At 48.3% G+C, this 21050-nt stretch overlaps 1 protein-coding gene across 1 annotated transcript in view; it reads left to right on the forward strand.

Annotated features, from left to right (window-relative positions):
• TNFRSF21 (TNF receptor superfamily member 21) overlaps positions 1 to 10295 on the forward strand; it is a 35270-nt gene extending 24975 nt beyond the window's left edge. The window contains exons 5-7 of the mRNA XM_066180025.1: positions 5165 to 5218; positions 7734 to 7953; positions 8844 to 10295. Of these exons, the coding sequence (XP_066036122.1) occupies positions 5165 to 5218; positions 7734 to 7953; positions 8844 to 9073 (504 nt within the window). The 3' untranslated portion in view covers positions 9074 to 10295. The remainder of the gene's footprint in view (positions 1 to 5164; positions 5219 to 7733; positions 7954 to 8843) is intronic.
• The last annotated feature ends 10755 nt before the right edge of the window (positions 10296 to 21050 follow it).

A 21050-nucleotide genomic window follows, 5' to 3' on the forward strand; every position in this document is an offset into this window, starting at 1 on the left:
TTTCCAGCATGTGCAGTGTCCCAGAAGGACATGTTGTCCTCTTGCTCTCCTGGAGCAGGTAATAATGTGTGTCCTTGTAGTTACTGCTTTGACTTTGAATACTGTGACAAAGCTCTGGGCAAGGACGTTGGATAAAACCCGGGGCTTGTTCCTCAGCACGACACATAATTAACAGACTGGGGCTATGCCGTGCTGATGCCCCTGGCTCTTTTGGCCAAGACCATCAGGCTGTGCTTATCAAACAGTTACAGAATGCAGGTGGTGGCTCTGGGAGCAGGGTTTATGGGTGGAGCACTCCCAGTGATGGAGTAACCACAAGCTGTGCCCATAACTCTGAAAATATAGCAAGCAGATGTTCCAGAGAATGAGCAAACCCAAATCTCAAGAATAACTGGATGAAAGTCTCCTGGACTTCCCAAACAGCTCTTCTCTGTCTCTTTGTTTTTTAAAACAGCGTGCTGTCTTTTCCAGTGTCCAGCACACCTGGACCCTGGGGTGGTTCCCCATCAGTTTCACTTGTTTTTCTAGAAATGAGTAAAATTGGGTTGTTGATCTTTTGAGCAGGTGGCTCAAGTCCACATGAGAAATTTGGCATATTTCAACAAAGGAGTTGTTTTTAACAAATTCACCCAAGCTGTCGCATTCTCTTTCCCTGTTCATCTGATTGGGCTTCTTCAGATGAGCATCCCTCATAATTAACTTTAGGAGCTGGCCACTGCCCTGCCCTGGAGATCCTGGAGCTGTGTGTGGGATGTCACAGCCTGGCAGCACCCCAGGGTAGAGATCCAGCACGGCAGCACATTGTGTTTCTTTGAGGTGCTACCTGCTGGAACCTGTCTGCCTCCTCTCCCTGAGCTGGCTCCTGGGCTGTCAACGTGGGTGGTGATACAATGGCCCTGCAGGGAATGTGGGAACGAGTTTGTGCATGGGAGACCAAATCCCTGGAGAATTGTGCTGGTTGCTCATCATCATCACAGCAGCCCAGGAAGCCAAGAGCTTGGTGCCAGGAGCAGGCGTGGAGGTTGATCTTTGGGGCTTTTTTTTAATCTGCTGGTTGGAAAGCCTTTAATGAGAGCTAACTGAGGTTTGACTCTGGGTGATTTGTCTATCCAAACACAGATAAATCGGGGCAGTTTTTCTCTGCACCAAAGTGATTTGATTCAGAGGAGTGTGTCACCCTATTGGTGACAAGGTGGATCCTGTGCTAACCAGCCCTGCAGAAGGAGTCCTGCAAAAAAAAACCAAACCAAAACAGCAAAAAAGAATAAAACGAGTTTTTGGTGCTGTAGGGGGAGTGAGGACTCTCATAGGCAATGCAAATGCATGCATCCTCCCTGTGGCTAAGTTGCCCAGAGAGGTTGTAGATGTCCCATCCTGTAAGTGTTCAAGGCTGGGTTGGACAGGGCTTGGAGCAACCTGGTCTAGAGGAAGGTGTCCCTGCCCCTGGCAGGGTGTTGGAACAAAATGAGCTTTAAGAACCCTTCCAACCCAAACCATTTTGTGAGTCCAAGTAACAGCATGATGCCCTTAGGGTGACCTGAGGCAGCAGCAAGTCTCCAACACATGCTGATGTGTCCTACATGAGCCCAGAAGGGATGGATGCATGGATGGCTGTGCTGTCTGGGATGTCTTTGGCTCTGCCCAGCATCCCTGGGTGCAAAACGGAGTTTTCCCATCTCTCTGTATGATCCCTGTGTCCTAAGAGAGCACTGACACCCCCAAGTCATGGATAAAAATTGTTATTGAACACTGTAGTCCTCAGATGGCAAACAGTACCCTAAATGCATTTCATCCCATCCACTATTGCATCCTTCTCTAAAGTCATTTATCTGGTGTCTGCCTTTAGCTTAAAAACCTATAGAGGCAAAGCTGCTCTCTCCTGTAGCACCCTGTTCCCTCGGCAGCCTTTTGTGCTCTGAAATCCAAATATTTACAACCCCTGATAGGAATAGGGGAATTAATGGGAGTCTCTGGAGTGTTACAGCATGGAGCAGGAACATTTTCCTTCAGGTGAGGAACAGCTCCGCTGCAGACTTGCCTGCATTTTTAGCTGTGGGGGATTATGCTGGTTTTGCATGGCGCTGGATGAATTTAGGTTAAGCCGAGATTAGCCTTCTGAATCATTTTGCTCGAGGTTTTTTGCAGCTGAGCCAGAAAATACAGCGAGTGCAGAAGCTGTGGGAAGGATTTTAGGGGTGCATTTAACTCACAGGGCTCCTGTTAAAGCCTGGCCCTGGCCACGAACGTTTATTGGACTCAAGGTTTGCAAAATCTGTCCCCCCGCAGGCACGTTTGCCAGACAGTGGCGGGCCTGGGCACTGCTTAGCAAGCACAGGCACATCCCAAATTAGTGGTGCTGACAACAAAAATAGGGGAAAAGGGCAAGGGAAGAAGGGAGGGGTTTCTCCATGCCATCCCAGCAAACTGCAGTTCTCCATTTTTGGGGCTAAAATCAGAAAAACTGATTTTTACCAGTATCCACTGGGTAATGAGATTTTTTTATTGTGGTGCATAACAGCATTTTGCAGCTATCAAGGGACTCTGTGCTCACCTGGGCTGTCCTGGGGTGGAGCTGGCACAGCCAGGCTGTATTGGCTTCCCTGGGTGTCCTGATGTGAGCAATGCTTTAAGCTCTTATCATTTTATTTATGGCTCTGCTGGCCTCGGCTGAAATATCTCAGGGGCTGGATGGAGGGGAAGCAAACAGCCTCCCTCACTCAGGGCGTTCAGCAGCACAGCCTCAGCAAAGCTGGAAAACAAACCCACACCATGAATACGGGAGATGTTGGAGGTGGAGAGGGGAAGGCTACAGCCCCAAGCCCAGCAAAGTTTAGTTTTGTGGCTAATTTCATGCTGCAAATAGTCCCATGAGTCAGCAGATGTGTCAAGGCCGGGGCTGGTGCAAGGTTAAGTTGTGGGGTTTTGGGGTATTTCAGAGGAGAAGAGGATGTGAAAGCAACCTCGTGTCCAGGCTCGTGGCTGTGGCAGTACCCTGGAGCTCGGGTTCTTGCCCTTTCACAGATCAAAACCCTGAGGGGGGAAGTCAAGAGCCTGGAGCTGTGTTCCTCAAACTCGGCCCCTGTCAGCTCCCACCCATCCCCTTCACTTCCTCTTCTGGCCATGCAGGACTGAGCAGGGCCCAGTAATGAGGAATTAAGTTTGTGCTGCACTCACGTGCCAGCAGTGGAGTGAAGGTAAAGCTGTTTGGATACATTTCCCAGCCAGAGGGGCCTGTGGTATGAGGGCTGGGAAGTGCCCAGGCAGCCAGGAAAAGAACAAAATTACCTTCTGGACTTGCATCAGGTTTTATTTGAGGCACAAAGCTGTAAGGTGAAGTGGTCAGAGCCCTGAGGGAAGGCGTAGGGCTGGCTGGGTTTTGCTGGAGCAGGCATCGCTCCAGGTTTGCTCTAAGCCATGACTTGGTTTTCAGCAAACTGAGGTTGGGTTTGAACTGTGCTGGAGAATGTGCAATAAACAAAATGTAATAATTCATAAAGTAATGCAAAGAGAAACAGCATGAACACAAAAATATAAACGTTATATATGCAGTGATATTGAGGTTTCCCTGCTGTGGTGGCCACATCTCCTGGGGCCTCTGTTTTTGCAGTGTAATGGGTTTGGGAGCGTAAGAGGAAACTAGAAGGTGGTTTCTTTTACTAACCAAACTCAGTATCGACTAACTCAGCCTGTAATTGGGTTGGGAATCTCTTCATCAGGGCTTCATCACCTCTTCATTATGGTTTGAGTTGAAAAAGTGAGTGGGCAAATCCATAGAAAGGAGAAGCCACCAGTAGCTCTCCTGGATTCATCCTGTGCTTGAGAAGCACTTGGCTCACAGACAGCCAGGGCAGAGCTGATGGGGAAGAGCTGTTTCCTCCGTGGGTGGCTGCAGTTTTGGTTGTGGCATTTAAACCCTCCCCAGACCCAGCATTGCCCATCCTGAGTCATGTGAGGTTTGACTTAAGCAGCTCTTCCCCAGGGCTGCCTTGTGTTGAGGGAAGATGCTCCACCAGAGATGTGTCGAGCATTCTGCTGAAACCACATGGGTGAGGTGAAGGGCACAGAGAGGAAATTTGGGTTTTCCTACCTCAGCATCCTCATGGTCTTCCCATCCTGGCAGAGGACATGCCTCCTGCTCTGCATCACTGCCCTTCTCTGACACTTCGGTGAGACCTCATGGCTCTGCCAGTGGTGTTTAACGTGCCAGGGTCTGTCTGCTCCCAGGGTGGATCCCTAAGTACTCTGTGCACCCTGAAGCTGCTGATCCCAAGGGATCCTTCCTATCCCTGTTGTGCCCATAGCAAGAGCATTTCCCACCAGCACCACTCTATGCCTGCAGCATCACCTGTGCCAGGCTGCTGCCCAGCCCACCCTGCTCCATGTGCCGGGGTTTTTCCTGCCGCATTCCCTACAGAGGCATAACAGACCTGGGAATAAGAGCTGGTGTCAGTCGGGTGTCATCTTCTGGCAGGGAATCTGGGAAGCGGCTGCCTCGGTGCTAAATTTATCCCCCTCCACATCCTGGAGGGTGCACAGCCACCCTCAGCAGCAGCCAGCCTGCCACCCGCTTTTGTTCCCGCCTGGTTGCGGCAGGAGGAATTGCTGGGAAGCATCGCCTGAGGGGAAGGGTGTTTTTTAGTGCCTGCTGCTGCTCCTTCCTAATATTAGCACAGCAGCTGCAGTTTCTGTTTGTCTGAGCTAAGCTTTTATTGCAGTACTGTAAAACAGAGGCAGCAAATGGGACCAAACCCGTTCAAACAGAGCTGGTGAGAGCAGCTGTGAAAGAAAATAAAGCCAAGCCTATGTCTTCTCCTGCCCCTATCCCCTTCTGTCCCCTTTTCTTCCTTTTAGGAAGGGCCTTCAGACACCCTGAACTGCTTAGAGCACCCTCCCAGCTGCACTGGGATCCAAGAGGATGCTGGTGTTTGACTGCAGTCTAAAGGGTTCCAAGTACACAGAAGCTTTAAGGATTTTGTTTATTAATATTTTTGGCATTGAAAATCTCTTTATGCTGTGCTCAAAAAAAGAAAAAAACTAAAAAAACTACCTGGCAGAGCACCTCTGATGGGTTGTAGGAGGGTGCTGATGTGACAAAGCCACTGCAGTGTCTTTGGTTTCTATGCTGGACTGCATCTAACAGTGTCCCACGTGTCTCCTTTTGCAGGTGCAGATGCAGCCCCAGTGGCAAGCACAGGAGCCCAGCAATGAGGACGTAAAGGTGAGAAATCCCACAGCTCTGGAAAGGCAAAATACAGGAGGTTTTTTTTGTGGGTTTTTTTCCCAGCCAGAGCTTGGTTTCACTCAATCACCGCCCGTTCATAAAAATAGGAATGGCCGGGATGGTTTCAATGCAGTGAGTCACAGGCTATGAATAGTGTGTTTTTACACCTATTCCACAGGCTTCACCTCGCAGCAGCCTTTTGCATTCCCTGGTCTTTCAAAGCCCTCATTCCTAGTTGCTTTCTTCCTGTGGTTTAAACGTTAAAGCATCCTGTTTGCTTTGCTTCAAGCTTTCAGCCTTCAGCTATTTGGAAAGCTTTGGGCTCCCTGAACGGCTATAGTCAAATAACCTCGGGTGATTCTGTCTTTCCTAGCATGTTTTAGCAGCTGTTTAATTAAATTCCAAATGACTTGGTTCTGGGAAGACAGAGCTGGGGCAGCTGTCTGCTCCCTGCTCTCCTTTGGCCAATTGTTGCTCAGTCATCAGGCTCCTTTTTGGGAATTGGTAGGTGGGTTTGTGGTTGAATATTAGGTAGATGAGCTGCACAAGGAAAAACTAACCACTAAAGGCTGTTTTATTTTTAAAGGGGATATCAGAGCATATTACAATTTGGAAAGTGGCCAGTTGCTGCCCTGGTCCTTCCTTTGATATTCCTCCTTAATGGACATAGCTGATTCTCCATGATGAGATGTACTGGAACGGGAGTTTCAGAGGAGAAGGCAGATTCTTTTAATTAAAAATTAAAGCTGACTTTTATTTTTAATATGCCTATTGCGTAATGCACTGAGCTAGAACAAATCCTCCCCTGTTTATTTTCAATGAGGGGAGAAAAAAACCCCTTTATTCTACCAGGAACAGGCTTCAATGTTAATTTAATGTGAACTAATGGGCGTCCCAGCAGACATGTGATTTGTGGGTGGCGAATTCCTCGACACGGATGAGGAATGTTCAGGCACATCCATGCCGGCGCGGAGGTGGCGCAGCAGCGCCCTTTCCCACAGCCTTTAATCCCAATTTTGCATTTTATCCCTGGGTTGTAGGCAAAAGCCTGTTGGCTGGAATAGCCTGATCTTCCCTCTGTAGGAGAAAACAGGGTTGTGAAATGCTGTTGGGAAAGGGAATTGCATAGGGACAGGGCTTGCAATTCTTTTCCCTGGCAGGTCAAGCAGGGACACAAGGTTGGGGAAGGAGGTTAAATATTGGATGGCCCTTAAAATAACTTGTTTAGGGGATCTGGTGACCTGCACAAGTGCCCAAGCTTCCAGCCGGGGATGTGAGGATGCTGGCCAGGCATCTCATCCCTGCAGGGAGTGGGAACTTGAAATGTTCTGCTTGAGATTTGCACCCTGAGGGGATGTTGAGAGGCAGAGGAGGGTAGATGATGCTGGCTGCTGTTCTGGAGGTAGGAAGGAGTTTCAAAGAAGAAACATGCAGAGTACAGTCAAATTAGGAAGCAGGTTCACACCAGCACGTAAATTCATAGAGTTGTTGAATTGTTAAGGTTGGAAATAACACTTGAGACTGAGTCCAATCCTTAACGCTGCCAAGTCCACCACTAAACCATGTCCCTAACTGCCACATCCATACTTTTTTTAATGCCTTCAGGGATAGTGATTTCACCACTTCCCTGGACAGCCTATTACAATTCCTGACCACTCTTTTGGTGAATAAGTTTTTTCTAATACTCAATCTAAACCTCCCCTGGCATGACTTGAGACCATTTCATCTTGTCCTGTCATTTGTCACCTGTCACTTGTCAAATGGTGCTGCTTTCCAGTGCAGTGCATCCCAGCAGTGCTTGCTGCTCCTGATGTCTTCGGAACTGTGAAGCTGAATGTTTGCCCTTGGCTCACATCAGGACAGGAAAAAGCAAAGGCACTTGGGTGACATTGTGGTCAGTGCCAGCTCCTGCCTGTCCTTCCTTGCTCTGAACTTGGAGTCTGGTAGGATGGACTTTTCCATCAGGCTTTAATGGGATGATCACGGGAGCAATGGTGAGATGGGGCAAACAAATCATTAATTTGATGTGGAGCTGGTCAGAGGAGCTGGTCAGAGCCATGTGCTGCACTGGAGATCCCACACAGCCCTTGCCCTGCTGCCTTGGCACTGGTTGGAGCTGTGGAACCAGGCTGTGCTTTGCTTTTAGCAAACAACAGATGTGGAGCAGGTTTTGGACATCATCACTTCTTGCCCCCAAGCTGAGTCTGAGAAGGAAAACGCAGCTAAAATGCTCTGCTGAGGTTGCACGTACCGTTGTGGTGCAGTGGTTGCTCCTACCAGGTGTCCCAAGGGTGTGGGTTGCGTTACCTCTCCTGTGGGATGTGCCAAATGCCTGTGCTGATGTCCACCATGGGTCATCTCCTGTGCCCATTTTGGGCCAGCAGAACAGGTCACCCACCCTTGCTGAGCATGGGCTGGAATGTTTTGAAAGCCAGGGTGCAGGTGGGTTTGGATGGTACCCGTTGCGTAACTTCCCCCCGGTTAATTTTCCCTCTCCTTCCTCCCCCCACAGCTGGAAGGTGACAAGCTGGCGCTGCCGGTGAGCCCTAGTCCGGTGAGCCCCGTGCCCACGCCCAGCCCCAAGCCCCCCGAGGCGGCCGTGCTCACCGTGGAGCCCTCCCCTTCAGAGAAGAAATGCTTCTTTGTCGACGAGGCCGAGCCTCTCCTGCGCTGCGACTCCACCTCCAGCGGCTCCTCCGCGCTCAGCCGGACAGGCTCTTTTATTACCAAAGGTACATAAAGCAACCCAGGGCAGAGTGGGAGGACAGAAGGGACACCATGGCTTGTCCCATGTGGTCAGCACACGTGGTAGAGCTGCCCAACACACAATATCATTAAAGTAAATAACGGGGAAAACTGGCTCTCCAGGATATGCTTATCACATCCTCATTCCCGACCAGAATATCCTGTTAGCAAAGATGATACAGATTTCAGACAGAAAAATGTCTTTAAAGGCTTTTAACTCTTTCAAGTTCTGCCAGGGAAGTTGTAGCATCCCTGGGTGTTTGGGGGCTGTTTCTCCTGACTTTTGGCTCTTGCACTGGCCTGTGCATTTCTGCATGAGATGAAACCAGAGAATGTTATTTCCAGACTGATTTTTGTTTCAGGTTTTTTTGAAATTTTTTTTCACTCTTTGTCCTCTTTGCTGCAGACATAAGTACCATTAGTCACCTCCCTTTATTTTAAGGGCTTTAATTTCCTGTATTTAACTTGCTGCATTTAATCTTCTTTTAACTTCTGATGAAGGTGAAATGCTGAGCTCAGTCAATTTACCAAATTTATACTTGGGTGTGAAAATAAAGCTTACCCAATGAAAACAACTTGAAAGAGCAGAATTCAGCTTTTTTGGCTCCTCTCCTGCCCTCACTTTTCCGAACTGGCCATTCAGCATTTACAAATGCTGTGTTTGCTCTTGCAGGATCCTGGCTGAGGTGTCTCAGCAGCACTGCCTTCTCCATCTTCTCTCCTGCCCGTCACTTGTCACCTTCCACCTTTTCCCACAGTTCTCCTTGTGGCGTGTCCCTCTCCAGAGGTGGCACCAGGGGATGGACTGAGGAGAACAAGCCCTGGTTAGCAGAGGTTTCTTGAGCAGTTTCTTGACCAATCCCCTTTCCTCCTCCAGAAAAGAAGGACACCGTCCTGCGCCAGGTGCGCTTGGACCCGTGCGACCTGCAGCCCATCTTTGACGACATGCTGCACATCCTCAACCCCGAGGAGCTCCACGTGATCGAGGAGATCCCACAGGCCGAAGACAAGCTGGACAGGCTATTTGAGATCGCTGGAGTCAAGAGCCAGGAAGCCAGCCAGACCCTCCTGGACTCTGTCTATAGCCACCTTCCCGATTTACTGTAGGCACTGGGTCACCGCACGCTCTCTGAATATCTGCTAGAGCTAGCTTGGCACTCGTTAAGATGACCAACAATACGCAGGCGGGATTTGTTGTAGAATATACGGCCAGTATTTTCGTTGAGGTGTCCTTGGTTTTTGGAGGGGGTGCAGTTTGCCAGCATTGCACCCCTCCACCGTAACTCTATCGCTCAGTCCAAGTCTTTGCACCCTCTGCCCGCTCCCCAAGCCTCTCTTCTCCTAATTCTCATTCCAATCAGATCAGCCGATGCACTTTAAAAACAAAAGCAAACAAACAAAAAAATCAAAAACCGCAGTTAATGAACTAAAAGACCACAAATCTAGTGTAATCTAACACATCAAATTGGGGATTGCTCTGTAACCCCCTTCCTCTGTCAAAGCTGTTGCTCGGAGTGACTGTCTCCCACCACCTCCCTTCGCCTCGGGGCAGTAAATGGCAAAACCACACAAAAATCCCACCCCAATTGTTGCTGGTTACTGTCTCTTAACGCAGCTAAGCTTCCCACCCGAGCTGACTTTTATTTTTTTTTTATGTACTCTTGTTTGGCTCATATCCATTGCTGAGATTTTACTAGCACGGTTATTTATTGTATGGTTTTCACCCGGACAACGCATCGCGCTCCTAATACACTACAGCACAAGCGCTTAAACCACAAGGAGAAGGGTCAAGCCCCACCAACCTTCAAGGCAGTGGAAAGATCCTTTGCCTCCAGTCGAATGTAAGGAGTTATCCTGCCTTGCCACGTGTGGGAATGGTGGGGCCCCAAAGGGAGCCGGTGCTGGACGTGGGGAGGCGAAGGCTGCCGGTGGTCCCGCTCTCCTCGTGCTGTAAGACTTAAACCAAGCTATGCTTTTACACTCGTGTCTCTTGTTTTTTATACAGACGTGGCCGATAAGTTCTACGAAGACCTTATGTGGTCTCAATAGTCTCTTCAAATCACACATCACTTTTTATTAAACGAGGTCGGGGGTGGGGGGTGTGGGGGACAAAAAGCTGCATCGTAAGAAGTCTGTCTGAATATATTTGCAATTATTATGCTCCCGTAACGAACAGTCTGTACTACGCTCAATTTGAAGAAATAATGGCATGAGGGTGGCATGAGCTGCCCCGTGGGAAGGGGTGGGAGTGGGGGAAGAGGGGAATGAATTGAAAAATTGCCTTCCGGTGTACTAATTTATTAATAAATACTAGGTGTTTGTTACTTGACACGATTCTGTGTTAACCTCCTTAACAGCTGCCTCTGCTCGGGGACACCTGGGTTGGGGCAGGGGCTTGCTTGGGGTGCCGATGGTGATGAGGGGGGATTTTGGAGTTTTGGGGTCATGAGGAGGTAGCTTTGAGGACAAAATGTGGTTTCTTTCTGTTTTCAGCACTGCCTTGAGTCCCTGTGGTCACTGCTAGAGCTCCCTGCAGGTCCCCACCCTGTGCTGGGGTGGGGGACCTGTGCTAATCCCCATAGCAGTGACAGATCAGATGGCTAATGGGGCTTCCAGGGTTGGGTTTTGCAAGCTCTCAAAGGCTTTGTGGCATTTTGGGGAGGCTGAAGTATTAATTTTCCAGGAAGCAGCTGCTGTGCTGAGTCACTCCTGAGGGAAGGTCTTGCAGTCACAGCGTTTCTGTCGCTGTTACATTACCCGTGTCCTTAAAGTCTGCACTTCCAAATAACTCATCCCTTGTTATTCTGTCTACGAATTGAATCCTTAATGGGACAAATGCTTTTGGTTTATAGGACTGACATTTTATTTACTTGGTTCCAGAGTGATTTCTGTTACCAAGGGTGCTGTGTTTTCCTTCTGGCTGACACCAGAAATTGCTGGTGCAGGACTATACATAGGTACACAATTAAAACTTTTCAACAATGCACAGATGAAATACAGCGTCAAATAGCAAGAGCCTTTATTGGGAGCTCTGGGGTGGAGTTTTCCCTCGGTAGCAATAAAACATACAGCTCTTGCTGCAGTTCTGAGGTCGAACCCAGTATCAGCCTGTTGGCAAGAGGTGGTGGGTACCAGTGGTGGTTGATCCACCTGGCCAAGAATTGGTAAGGAGGGAAGGTATGCAATTCTGGGCTCAATCAATAGTTGGCTTTAAATTATCCTTAGCAGGTTCTTGGAGCAAGTCCATCTGGGAAGTTAAAAATTGTCCTTTTCTGATGGTCCATGTTCTCCCAGGGAAAGGCATGGGTTGTAAGCACAACAGCCATCATGCCACCCTCCCAGGGAACCACCAACCCCACCCTGCAGCTGCACTTCCTGTCCTGGCAGCCACTCACACTTTCTGATGGGCTTTGAAGGTAAAGCCAAAAGAAAAACAGTCCTGGGAACATGATTTAGTCAGCTGAAGAGACGCCACAAAGCAGGCATGTTGTGGAGGTGCCTTGGCCTGGAGCTGCTGAGGAGGCACAAGGAAGCTGTTTGGTCCCTGAGTTGTTGGGATGCATTTAATTCATCTTGATGGCAGGTCATGGAACAGCCAAGACTTGGGCAATCCTTGGCTCTGTCTGTGCTGTGCACACTTCCATCATGGTTCCTTTCTTTGACTGCACCTGGACACTGACCTTTTCCCTGGCTCTGTCATTTCAGATTTCCAATTTTTTGTTGTATGCATATGTATACATGTGTACAATATATTTATTTATGCTTTATATATTTAGATACACTACATAAATATTTTGACATATTGTGTTATTTCTATATTTACATATTTTCCTATATTATTACTCTGTATTTTTAGAGGTGTATAGTATATAAATATTTTCTGTCTCTGGGGGTGTGTAGGGAAAAATATCTGAGAGCAGCTGAGCCCCATGTACAGGCAGGGTATTTCCTGGCAGGCGTGGGTGGTGTGAGGAGCCACAAGCCCTGTGCCCCCACCCTTCCTCTGAGCCAGCTCTCTAAAGCCTTAAGAAAATAAATCAGGCAGGTGGGATCAATGGGTTCATGACCTGGAGGCATAACTCCTTGCTCTCACCTTCGTCTTACTCGAGGCATCCTGGATCATGGGCAATGCACAAACTGTGACGTGCAGCTCAAATGGGTGAAGTCTTCGGCTAAAAAAGTAAAGTTGTAAATATAAAGATCTTTATAAATATATGTAATATGCATAAAAGTGCTTTTTATACAAAATATGCATTGAAAATGTACTCAAGAGTGCATTGTAGATGAGAGGGGGGGTTTGCCCCTTGCCTGGCCTTGCTCAATCATGGTTTTTGAGGGGTGGGATTTGGGTAGTGGGGTGGCAGTCCTGAGTGGTAGAGCCTGTGAAATCAAAGGGCACAAGGAAGCATGGTGAGGGCACAGCCTCCTCTGCCTCCTGTGGGCATCTTGCTTCAGAGCAGCGACCGAAATTTCTGGTGTGGGTGGCACAAAACATTTGCTGCCCCAGCCCTGCTTGCTGGGGCTGGGATATGAGGTGTGGACATTGCATTTACCCTTAGGGTGACAGCGTTTGCTGGGACAAAGCCCTCCAGAGATGCCTCCAGCATGGCCTGGCATCCTCTGGATGGGCTGGCCTGGCTGATCCTAATTCCTCCAGTGCAAATGAGCATTGGGGTTGTATTTTTTAATTCTCCTTTTTTTCTTTCCCCCCACCGCCCCATGAATTGCAGGTGCTCTCTGCAGAAGAACAAGACATCTTGTGCACTTTCCTCCTACCTTCGCCAGATTGGAGTTTTTCCTAATGGGGGATTAATTGCAACCCTCTGGGTGTGGCTGCTTACATCCCGGTTGGAAAAGCACCCCGGGGTCTTCTGGGATGTCATTCAGCCCTCTGACTCCTTGTATCGCTGCCAGTCCTCTGTGGATGGCAGCAGTGTCTGTGTAGGAGGGATGGTCTGTGCAGCCTTTGTGTGAACAACCTGTGGGGAGATCGGAGATGCTGGGGCCGTCCTGTGGGCTCAGAGTGGGATGTGGGGGTACTGTGGGATGTGGGGGGTATTTGGGGGTCTGTGCCCATCACTGGGGCCACAGGGCCGAGCTGTGCAGTGCGTGGGAGGGAGGCAGGTTGGTACAGGCACAGCTCACCCCAAAATCCTCCCCTGGCATTGCTTGGCCACAAGCTTTACACCACTAAGGGTTTGCAGCTGTTTTTTCTCCTTTTGGACTTTATCCCTGTGAGTGCCTCGAGAGAGAAGTTTCCAGGGCAACTGATAGGAAATGGGACGATGGAGGAGAAATAAGAACTATAATTTGTGTACTCATTAAGTACCCATCTGATGGCAACCCCTGAGGTGTTTATCACACCATTTAGGATGTGGCTGCTGCTTCTCTGTGTGAGAATCCATGAGCTTTATAGTTTCTTTTGGGATACTCTGAATTAATTTTCCTTACTTTCTGGAGTGGAGGAAGCTGGGTGGATAATGGAGAACCTGCCTGTTGTGGGAGCTGTGGGTGTTACTGGCAGCTCACAGTTGTTGCACCATGCCCCAAGCCCTTGCAGCCAACGCACATTTGAGTCTCAACTCCTGCTCCCCATTTTCTGCTCCAATCCCTTCAGGGGAACCCCTTGGCTGCTGCACCAGCTTCACCTGTCTGCTCTCTGCCTTCTGTGGATGAGATTAACTTTGGCTGGATTTAATTTGAATAATCTATAAGCATGCTGCTCTCAAAATACATTTCTGGGCACAGGAGCTTTTGCCAGGACCTGTCCGGCTCAGTGGGAAACTGGGACTGGGGCAGGACGTTAATCTGCCTGACTTTGTTTCTGGCAGCTCTGATCTTTCCAGGCTAATACTTGGCAAGAATGATATTAACCAAACCATTGATCTTCCAGGGTCCTTCAATAGCTGATGAATGCTTTTTGTGGCTTCTTCTCTTACTGATAATTTATTTTTAGAATAACAAGCTGTCTTACCTCTCTCTGGTGAGCAGAGTGCCAGGTGCCTTTCTACTGAGGCTCGCAGTGTTACTGTCATTTTGCAAGTGGGGAAATTTGAAGGACAGAGATCAAACTCCCCATAAGCAAACTAATCAGAAAAAAAATCAGGGTTAAATTCAGAGAAGAGTCTTGCCCCAACAGGTCCCGTACCAGCCTGACTCGAGGAATGAATGGGTGAGATTTGGGGCGTAATGAGCCCCAGAAAAGAGGAAGGATGGAGGCAATGTTCCCAAACCATACTTTCCATTAATTAATTTGCCCTTTAAATGAGATTTTTGAGCTGGGAATAAATCTGTGGCCATGCTGGCTTCCTGGTTAGATCTGCCTTCCTCTTGCCCCATCTCAGCAACTGCAGCTGGGAGGAAGGTCCAGCTCCAGAGCTGAGACAACAGGCCTGTCCTCTATCTTAGTCCCCATCCCTCCCAGAGAAAACTACTCACTCCTTCTTTTTCCCCCAGCCTGTCCTGTCTCCCCAGAGTAGGGATGCTCCTTCTCTCTGCCCTGTGCAAGGAATATGGCAGTGATGCCCATAACACTGATGAAAGAAAGACAAAATTTGGGCATGGAGCAATTTGGCTTTGTAAAGCAAAACAGCATGGGGCCAGGGAACCCACCTGAAAATCACAGCTGTCCGTAAGTGGTGAAAAAACAATTTTTTCCTTCTTTTGTGTTTCTTCTCCTTTTCTTCCTTTCCCAATGACCTTTTCCTGCACCTGGCAACATTTCTGTGGCAGGAGGATGGTGGAGCAGGGATTGGCACTGATGGGAAGAGGATGCACTGATGCTCTGCCGACTTCCAGAACAGGTGACACCTCCAAATTGCTCTGTGGGCAGGGGGCACCTACCTGCCCTCTGCTTCCTGGATGAGTCCTGCAAGAAAGCTGGCAGCCTGTGAGTTGTCCTGAGCTGAAATTAGGCTTGGGAACCACCCAAGAATTCAACAGTCTGGACAGTAAAGATGAATTAACCTGCCCACATTAGTCACACCCCCTAAGGAGATGCAAGAATGGGACATCAACCCTTTCCCCTACCCCTGCTTTTGCCATCTTATAAAATTTCCTTTTTAAAAATGCCATTTAAACTTGAAAATGGCTTCTTTTTCCTTTTTTTTTTTCCTCTTACCTCTCCTTTCTTCTGCTTGAATACAAGAAGTTTCTTAAAATTAAATGTATCTGTAGACTCATAATCCTGTTTTGCTCAAGTGTCAATATGGTCCTTTAGCTAAACAATATTTTCCCTGCCTGATATTTATCCTCCCCTGGCTGCCTCTTGACTCCTTCCTGGAGGTATTTGAAGAATGTGATCCCATTCCTTAGCTTTCATTTTTAATTTTTCTGGGCTCAGGTCAGGTTTTCTCAGGGTTTTGTGTCATGCCTGAGCATTTAAGAAGTTCCCATTTTTGCTGCTGTGGATCTTGGTCCTCCTTGGTCCATCCAATGCATGGAGACAGCCACATGCCATCAGCACATGTCACTGATAAAAGCTGAAATAACATCCACCTCTGCACTAACCTTGGATCTTGAAGAATCAGAATCACAGAATGGGTTGGGTTGGAAGGGACCCGAGCTCCATTAAAGCTCATCTTGTCCCAAGGCCCCTGCCATGGGCAGAGACACCTTCCCCTAAACCAGGTTGCTCCAAGCCCCATGCAGCCGGGCCTTGAACAATTCCAGGCACGGGGCAGCCACAGCTTCTCTGGACAACCTGTGCCAGGGCCCCACCACCCTCACAGTGAAGAACTTCTTCTTAATAACTAATCAAAATTTCTCCTCTTCTAGTTTAAAACCATCCCCCTTTGTCCGATCATTATCTGCCCCTGTAAAAAGTCATTCTCTCTCTTTATTATAAACCCTCTTCAAACACAAAAGGTCACAGCGAGGTTTCCCTGGAGCCTTCTCCAGGCTGAGAAGGCCCTGATTGTCCTCACACTGGTGGCATTTGCAGCCAGGCTCTGGTGATGCTGAGTTTGTGAGCTTTGCCCTTTTGAAATCAAGAGCCTTCCTCACTGTGGGTTTGCTCTGCCTGCTCCATCAACTGCCTCGTCTGGACTAATCCAGCCTTCCCCTCCTCTAACTTTCTGTGATTGTGATAAATAATTTATGTAACAGGCTGAATCAGGATTTGTTGCCTGGTATAAAGTGCATAGGCTTCTGCAAAATACCCCTTGGTCTTGCTGTTAGCCCAGAATAGGGACATTAATATAATAAACACGTAATAGCCCTGGTTCTTCTCCCTCCTGCGGTGACACAAATTGGGGGTGACACTTGCTCAGCAAATGCAACTACTCGGTCATGCCATGAGCCTGAGAGAAGAAGAGCCAAAGAGTCAAATAAGTGAGATTTTCTGGATCTGGCAGGGAAATAAAAGCTGGTCTGGCAAGAACCAAATTCTGCAGGTCCCTGGCAGATGCAACCTTTGAACTCAAGAGCATGGGCATGTGCTGTGGTAGAAGCTTAGAGTGTCCCTAGGACACCTGAACAATTCCATGCTGGCATTAAAAATGCTGTTTTGATGGCAAAATTAAAAGTAATCTGAGTTTTGTGTACCTCATACTGAAAGAGCCTCAAGTCATTATTTATGTTTCCCACTCTCTTTGTCTTCCTCTGCTTTCCCCTGCTCTGTGTCCTACAGCTGCATCCCTGAAGACCTCAGAGTGGAAGGATGAGGGGTGGGAAGGGCTGGAGGGGGCTGTTTTCCTGCATCCACCCCCAAGGTGATGCACTCCTGTACATGATCCCCATGGGTGAATGTTGCCAGCAGTGCTTTGCTGCCATGGATGGTCATGTGGGTCTTGGACTGAGCCTGACACCCCAACCCATGGGTGTTCTGTCCCATTCCAAACCCTTCTGAAAGAACCAAACTAGAATGGCATGCCAGATTTTAAATGAATAGATGTGTATCAGTGGAAGAGGCAGTGATACAGCACCTGGTGTGCATCCTAAAAGAGCTCTCCACTTCTGGCACACTTGCCCCAACATACAAAACCACAGGGGACTCAAACCTCCAGTTTGCATTTTGGGTTTTGAAGATGTAAAAACATCTTCCCTAAGGCAGCAAACCCTTCCTTTGGGGTAAGCACCTCTAACACTACCCTGGAGCTGCCCAGGGAGATCGTGGCATCTCTCTTTCGGGAGACATTCCAAATCCACCTGGATGCATCCCTGTGTCACCTGCTTCAGGGGACCCTGCCTTGGCAGGGGGGTTGGACTGGGCAACCCCCAGAGGTCACTCCCAACCCCAACAATTCTGTGATTCTGTATTCAGTGCTGCCCTGGGGTTGTGTCCCCAGGCCAGGTCCCATCTCCCTTCTCAAGTGTCACCCCCTGGGATCTCCGTAAAAAACCCACAGGACTGTGTTTCAAACCCTTGGAGCATTTCCCTATCAGACTGATTGGTTAGTTGCCGTAAAAAATCCACCACTGCTGCTACATGGCAAACCTGCACACAGAGGGGATGGACAGACCCAGGGACACTCCATGACAGGCAAGTCACCTGAAATAACCCCTCATTCGTCTGGAGTCCCAGCAGCTCCTGGAAAATGAGCTGCACGATCATCACTGCGGCGTCAGCACCTGCTGATGCAGCACTCTTAATTATAGAGCTGGGGCTCAAGCAAGCACAGCACAATTAACATCTCTTAGGTGAAGCATGAGAGCTGCTGGGCTCTCCCAGACTTCCTCCAGGCTGGAGGTGGCAGCAGCATGCCATCAAGAGCTGCCCACCACGGTGGTGGTCCCGTGGTCAGTGCATGGATTTACACCCTGCTGCTCCAAGGGTGATGTTTGGGCTCACAGTGCAGCCTTTGATGCTGGAGCAATAAATTGCAGGTGGTTTTCAGAGGAAGGCCAGATGCTTCCCAGTGGCAGCTACAGCAGGAGGGAGGGAAGGGGTGACAGTGTGACATTAAGGTTTGCAGCACCGATCCTCTGTGTCATTAATTCACTTTTTTTTTCCTGAGGCACAGATAAACAGTAGAAGGTGTTATTTTCAGCACTGAAATGCTGGCATCCTACACCTCCCATCTCCAAATGTGTAGCCATTTCCTTCCAGAGGAGATTTTTTTTTTCCTGGAAATAGAAATATGTATTTTGACCAGAGTAAGCAGTTATTTTCCTGTACTTCCTGGTTTTTGGAGGATCTGGCAAGCTGATGTTACCACATTAAAGTTGCTCTACAGACTCTCCATCCTCAGACTCTAGAAAACCTGCATGGCCAGGGACACTAAAGCACCTGAAATTCCTCATTCAAGGCTGGGGACAGTCCCTGTGTCCCAACACATGCCCAACACTGCCACGTGCCCAACACACTTCCAACACTACCAGCCTGGGCATCAGTTCCCAGCTGGAGTCTGTGAGGGTTAAATGATCCTTTTTAGAAGATCCTGCTGTCATAGAACAAAGGGTAATGTTTTAAAACTAAAAGAGGGTGGATTTAGATCACCCTCTTTTTACGATGAGGGTGGTTAAACCCCGGAATATGTTGACCAGAGAGGTGGTGGATGCCCCATCCCTGGAAAACATTCAAGGCCTTATTGGGTGGGACTTTGAGCAACCTGGTCTTGTTGAAGATCCTGCTCAGGGGGTTGGACTACATGTCCTTTAAAGGTCCCTTCCAATTCAAACCATTCTCTGATTTTATGATCTCTAAAGGGACTGAGTGGGGCTTGCAGGATCTCCTTGTGGGATGTAGGTGCTCAAGTTCCATGCCAAGGACTTGCACCCACTGTCAGCTGGGGTGATGGTGCAGGGGGAGTCCCATCAGGCCCCATGTGGGACACGTGGCATTCGGAGGACATCCATCCCTCTTGCTGCAGTGAGCAGGCTCCCCAGCATCCTCTAGCTTGAGACCTGGGTCCCCACAGGGTTTTGCTGGACATTTCAAAAGAGCTCAGTGCCCAGCACATCACCACATCACCACATCACCACATCACCACATCACCACATCACCACATCACCACATAACTGCACTTGGCAGTGATGGAGCTGGTTAATGGGTTCTACTGGAGAGTTTGATATTTAACTCCCTTCTGCAGTCAGGCAGAGGCTGGAGAGGTGACTCAACAAGGTCTCACCCCGGTTCAGCCAGGAAAATCACATCCTGTTCTTTTAGCTGGAAAAACACTTGGCCACAAATACATCATGTTATACATGGAGGCATCTGCTCCTCACCCAGGCTGGTGTCACCTCCCCTGACCCCTACGACAAAAGGGCAAAACCTGTCACCAAACCATGGGCTCTGTTATTGATGCACACAACTGCCCGGGCTGCTGCAGTTTCAATGGGTGGCCCTCGTGGTGCTCAGAACTTCAAAACAACTCACCCCGTGCCTGGGATTGGGCTCACTCCATCTCACCCCAGTGACAGGTTTGGGTTTGTGCCTGTCCATGTGTGCTATTGCACATCCCCACCACAACCAGTTTAATGAATCTGAGGAAACGAGCACAAAACCATCGAGCTGTACTGATTTTATGTCACTGGCAGGTTATGCACTCAGCTTGGGAGCCAGGGAGATAAAATACAGCTCATTTTGTTGATGCCAGTGAGCTTTAAAACTCAAGACAAATTAATTGCATCTGCATTTTTTGATCGTTGAAGGCAATTTCGTGAAGCATTTGTTAAAGATGCCACTTAAGGAGGGAATTTCCTAACTGCACAAGTTAATAACTTTAAAACTGCTACTCAGGCTCTCTGCAAACAGGGCTTTGTGTTGCAAATCTCTTTGAGGCTCATAATTCAATCCTATTTAAAAGCAAATTTTCTTAGATTTAGAGCAATGAATATTTAAATACTACCAGTTTAACAATTTTCAATGTTGAGATCATTTCAAAGCCAGGAGAGTTCATAGCATTCGGCTACTCCACCACACTGCAACATCTGAATTGATCCCAACCATAGCTGACTCTTAAGCAGCTTAAACAGCTATAAAGGGTTAGAGTAGTTTAAAGGGTTAGGGTAGTTTAAACAGAATATCGTGTTTTCAGGGCTTTGATTAAAGAAGTGAGAGTTCACAGGCTGTCAAGCCGAGCAGCTCCAGAAGAAGGACATGACAAGCTTTGCTAGAAAGGCTGTCCAAAGCATTCGGCATGTTCCCTGCCTTCAAACGTTGCCTGGTTTATTTTTTTTTCTGAGAAAAAATAAAGAAGAAAAAGGAAATGAAAGGAGCATGTTGAACACTGACACAAAATGCAGAACATAGGCAAACTGTTTGGGAAATGCTGTGAAGGTGGGTTTGCACTGACAACAGCCTTGTTTCGCTCCCTGTATTTGACACTTCTTTAGTAGAAACCACTTCAAAACACAGTAATGCTCTGAAAAGTGGCAATGAAAAAAAAACACGAGCTTTGCTGTGCTCATGTTTAGCCCCTCCAGTGTCAGATAAATGCATATTTAAAACTGAAAGATGAAGGTTTTAAAAACTCTGTTGTGACCTCAAGCCAGATCTGCACAAGCTTTTGACCAGGATGATTATTTCACATGGGAAAGCAGACAAGGGGAGAAGGAGGGTTGTTTGGGGTTTTTTTTGTAAGAGATATTTATGCCACTCCTAGCCATAGAAAAGGCCTCTGTGTCCAATTTAATTTATTCCTTTTGACTAAAAGCCATGCATATGTCAGTATAGTTGCTCCATCTGTGCTGTTAAAACTGGACTGTGCAAAAAACGGTTCAGGTTTTGTTGGATAAACGAGACAGCTGAGGCAGAGGGATGACGCCTTAGCTTGGCATATCACACATGGATGAACATGGGGAATCTGTTTCCAGGTGTTTCTCTAACTGCACTGGCATCAGGACAGCATCTGTGCTGACACAAGCCCCCCACACCTATGCCACAAAAGCAAGGTGAGAAACAGTGCAGCTGAGGTGAGCTGCAAAGGCTCTGCCAGGGCTGTCTCTGCTGCAGTTGCTTTACATCAGCCTGAGGGTTATAAGAATGGGACAGGGCTGATGTACTAGGCTGCACCACGTCCCAGTCCCATGCGGTCCTGTCCCTGGCTCCAGAAGCAGATTTCTGGGAAATGCATAATCCCAGGTGATGTCATTTCCTCTGCAAACCCTTCTGTCTCAGACTGTTTGTGACGTGGGGAGAGCC

The sequence above is a fragment of the Chamaea fasciata genome, unplaced genomic scaffold (assembly GCF_029207755.1).
Source record: "Chamaea fasciata isolate MVZ Bird 193981 ecotype frontalis unplaced genomic scaffold, bChaFas1.0.hap1 SCAF_3, whole genome shotgun sequence".
NCBI lineage: Eukaryota > Metazoa > Chordata > Aves > Passeriformes > Sylviidae > Chamaea > Chamaea fasciata.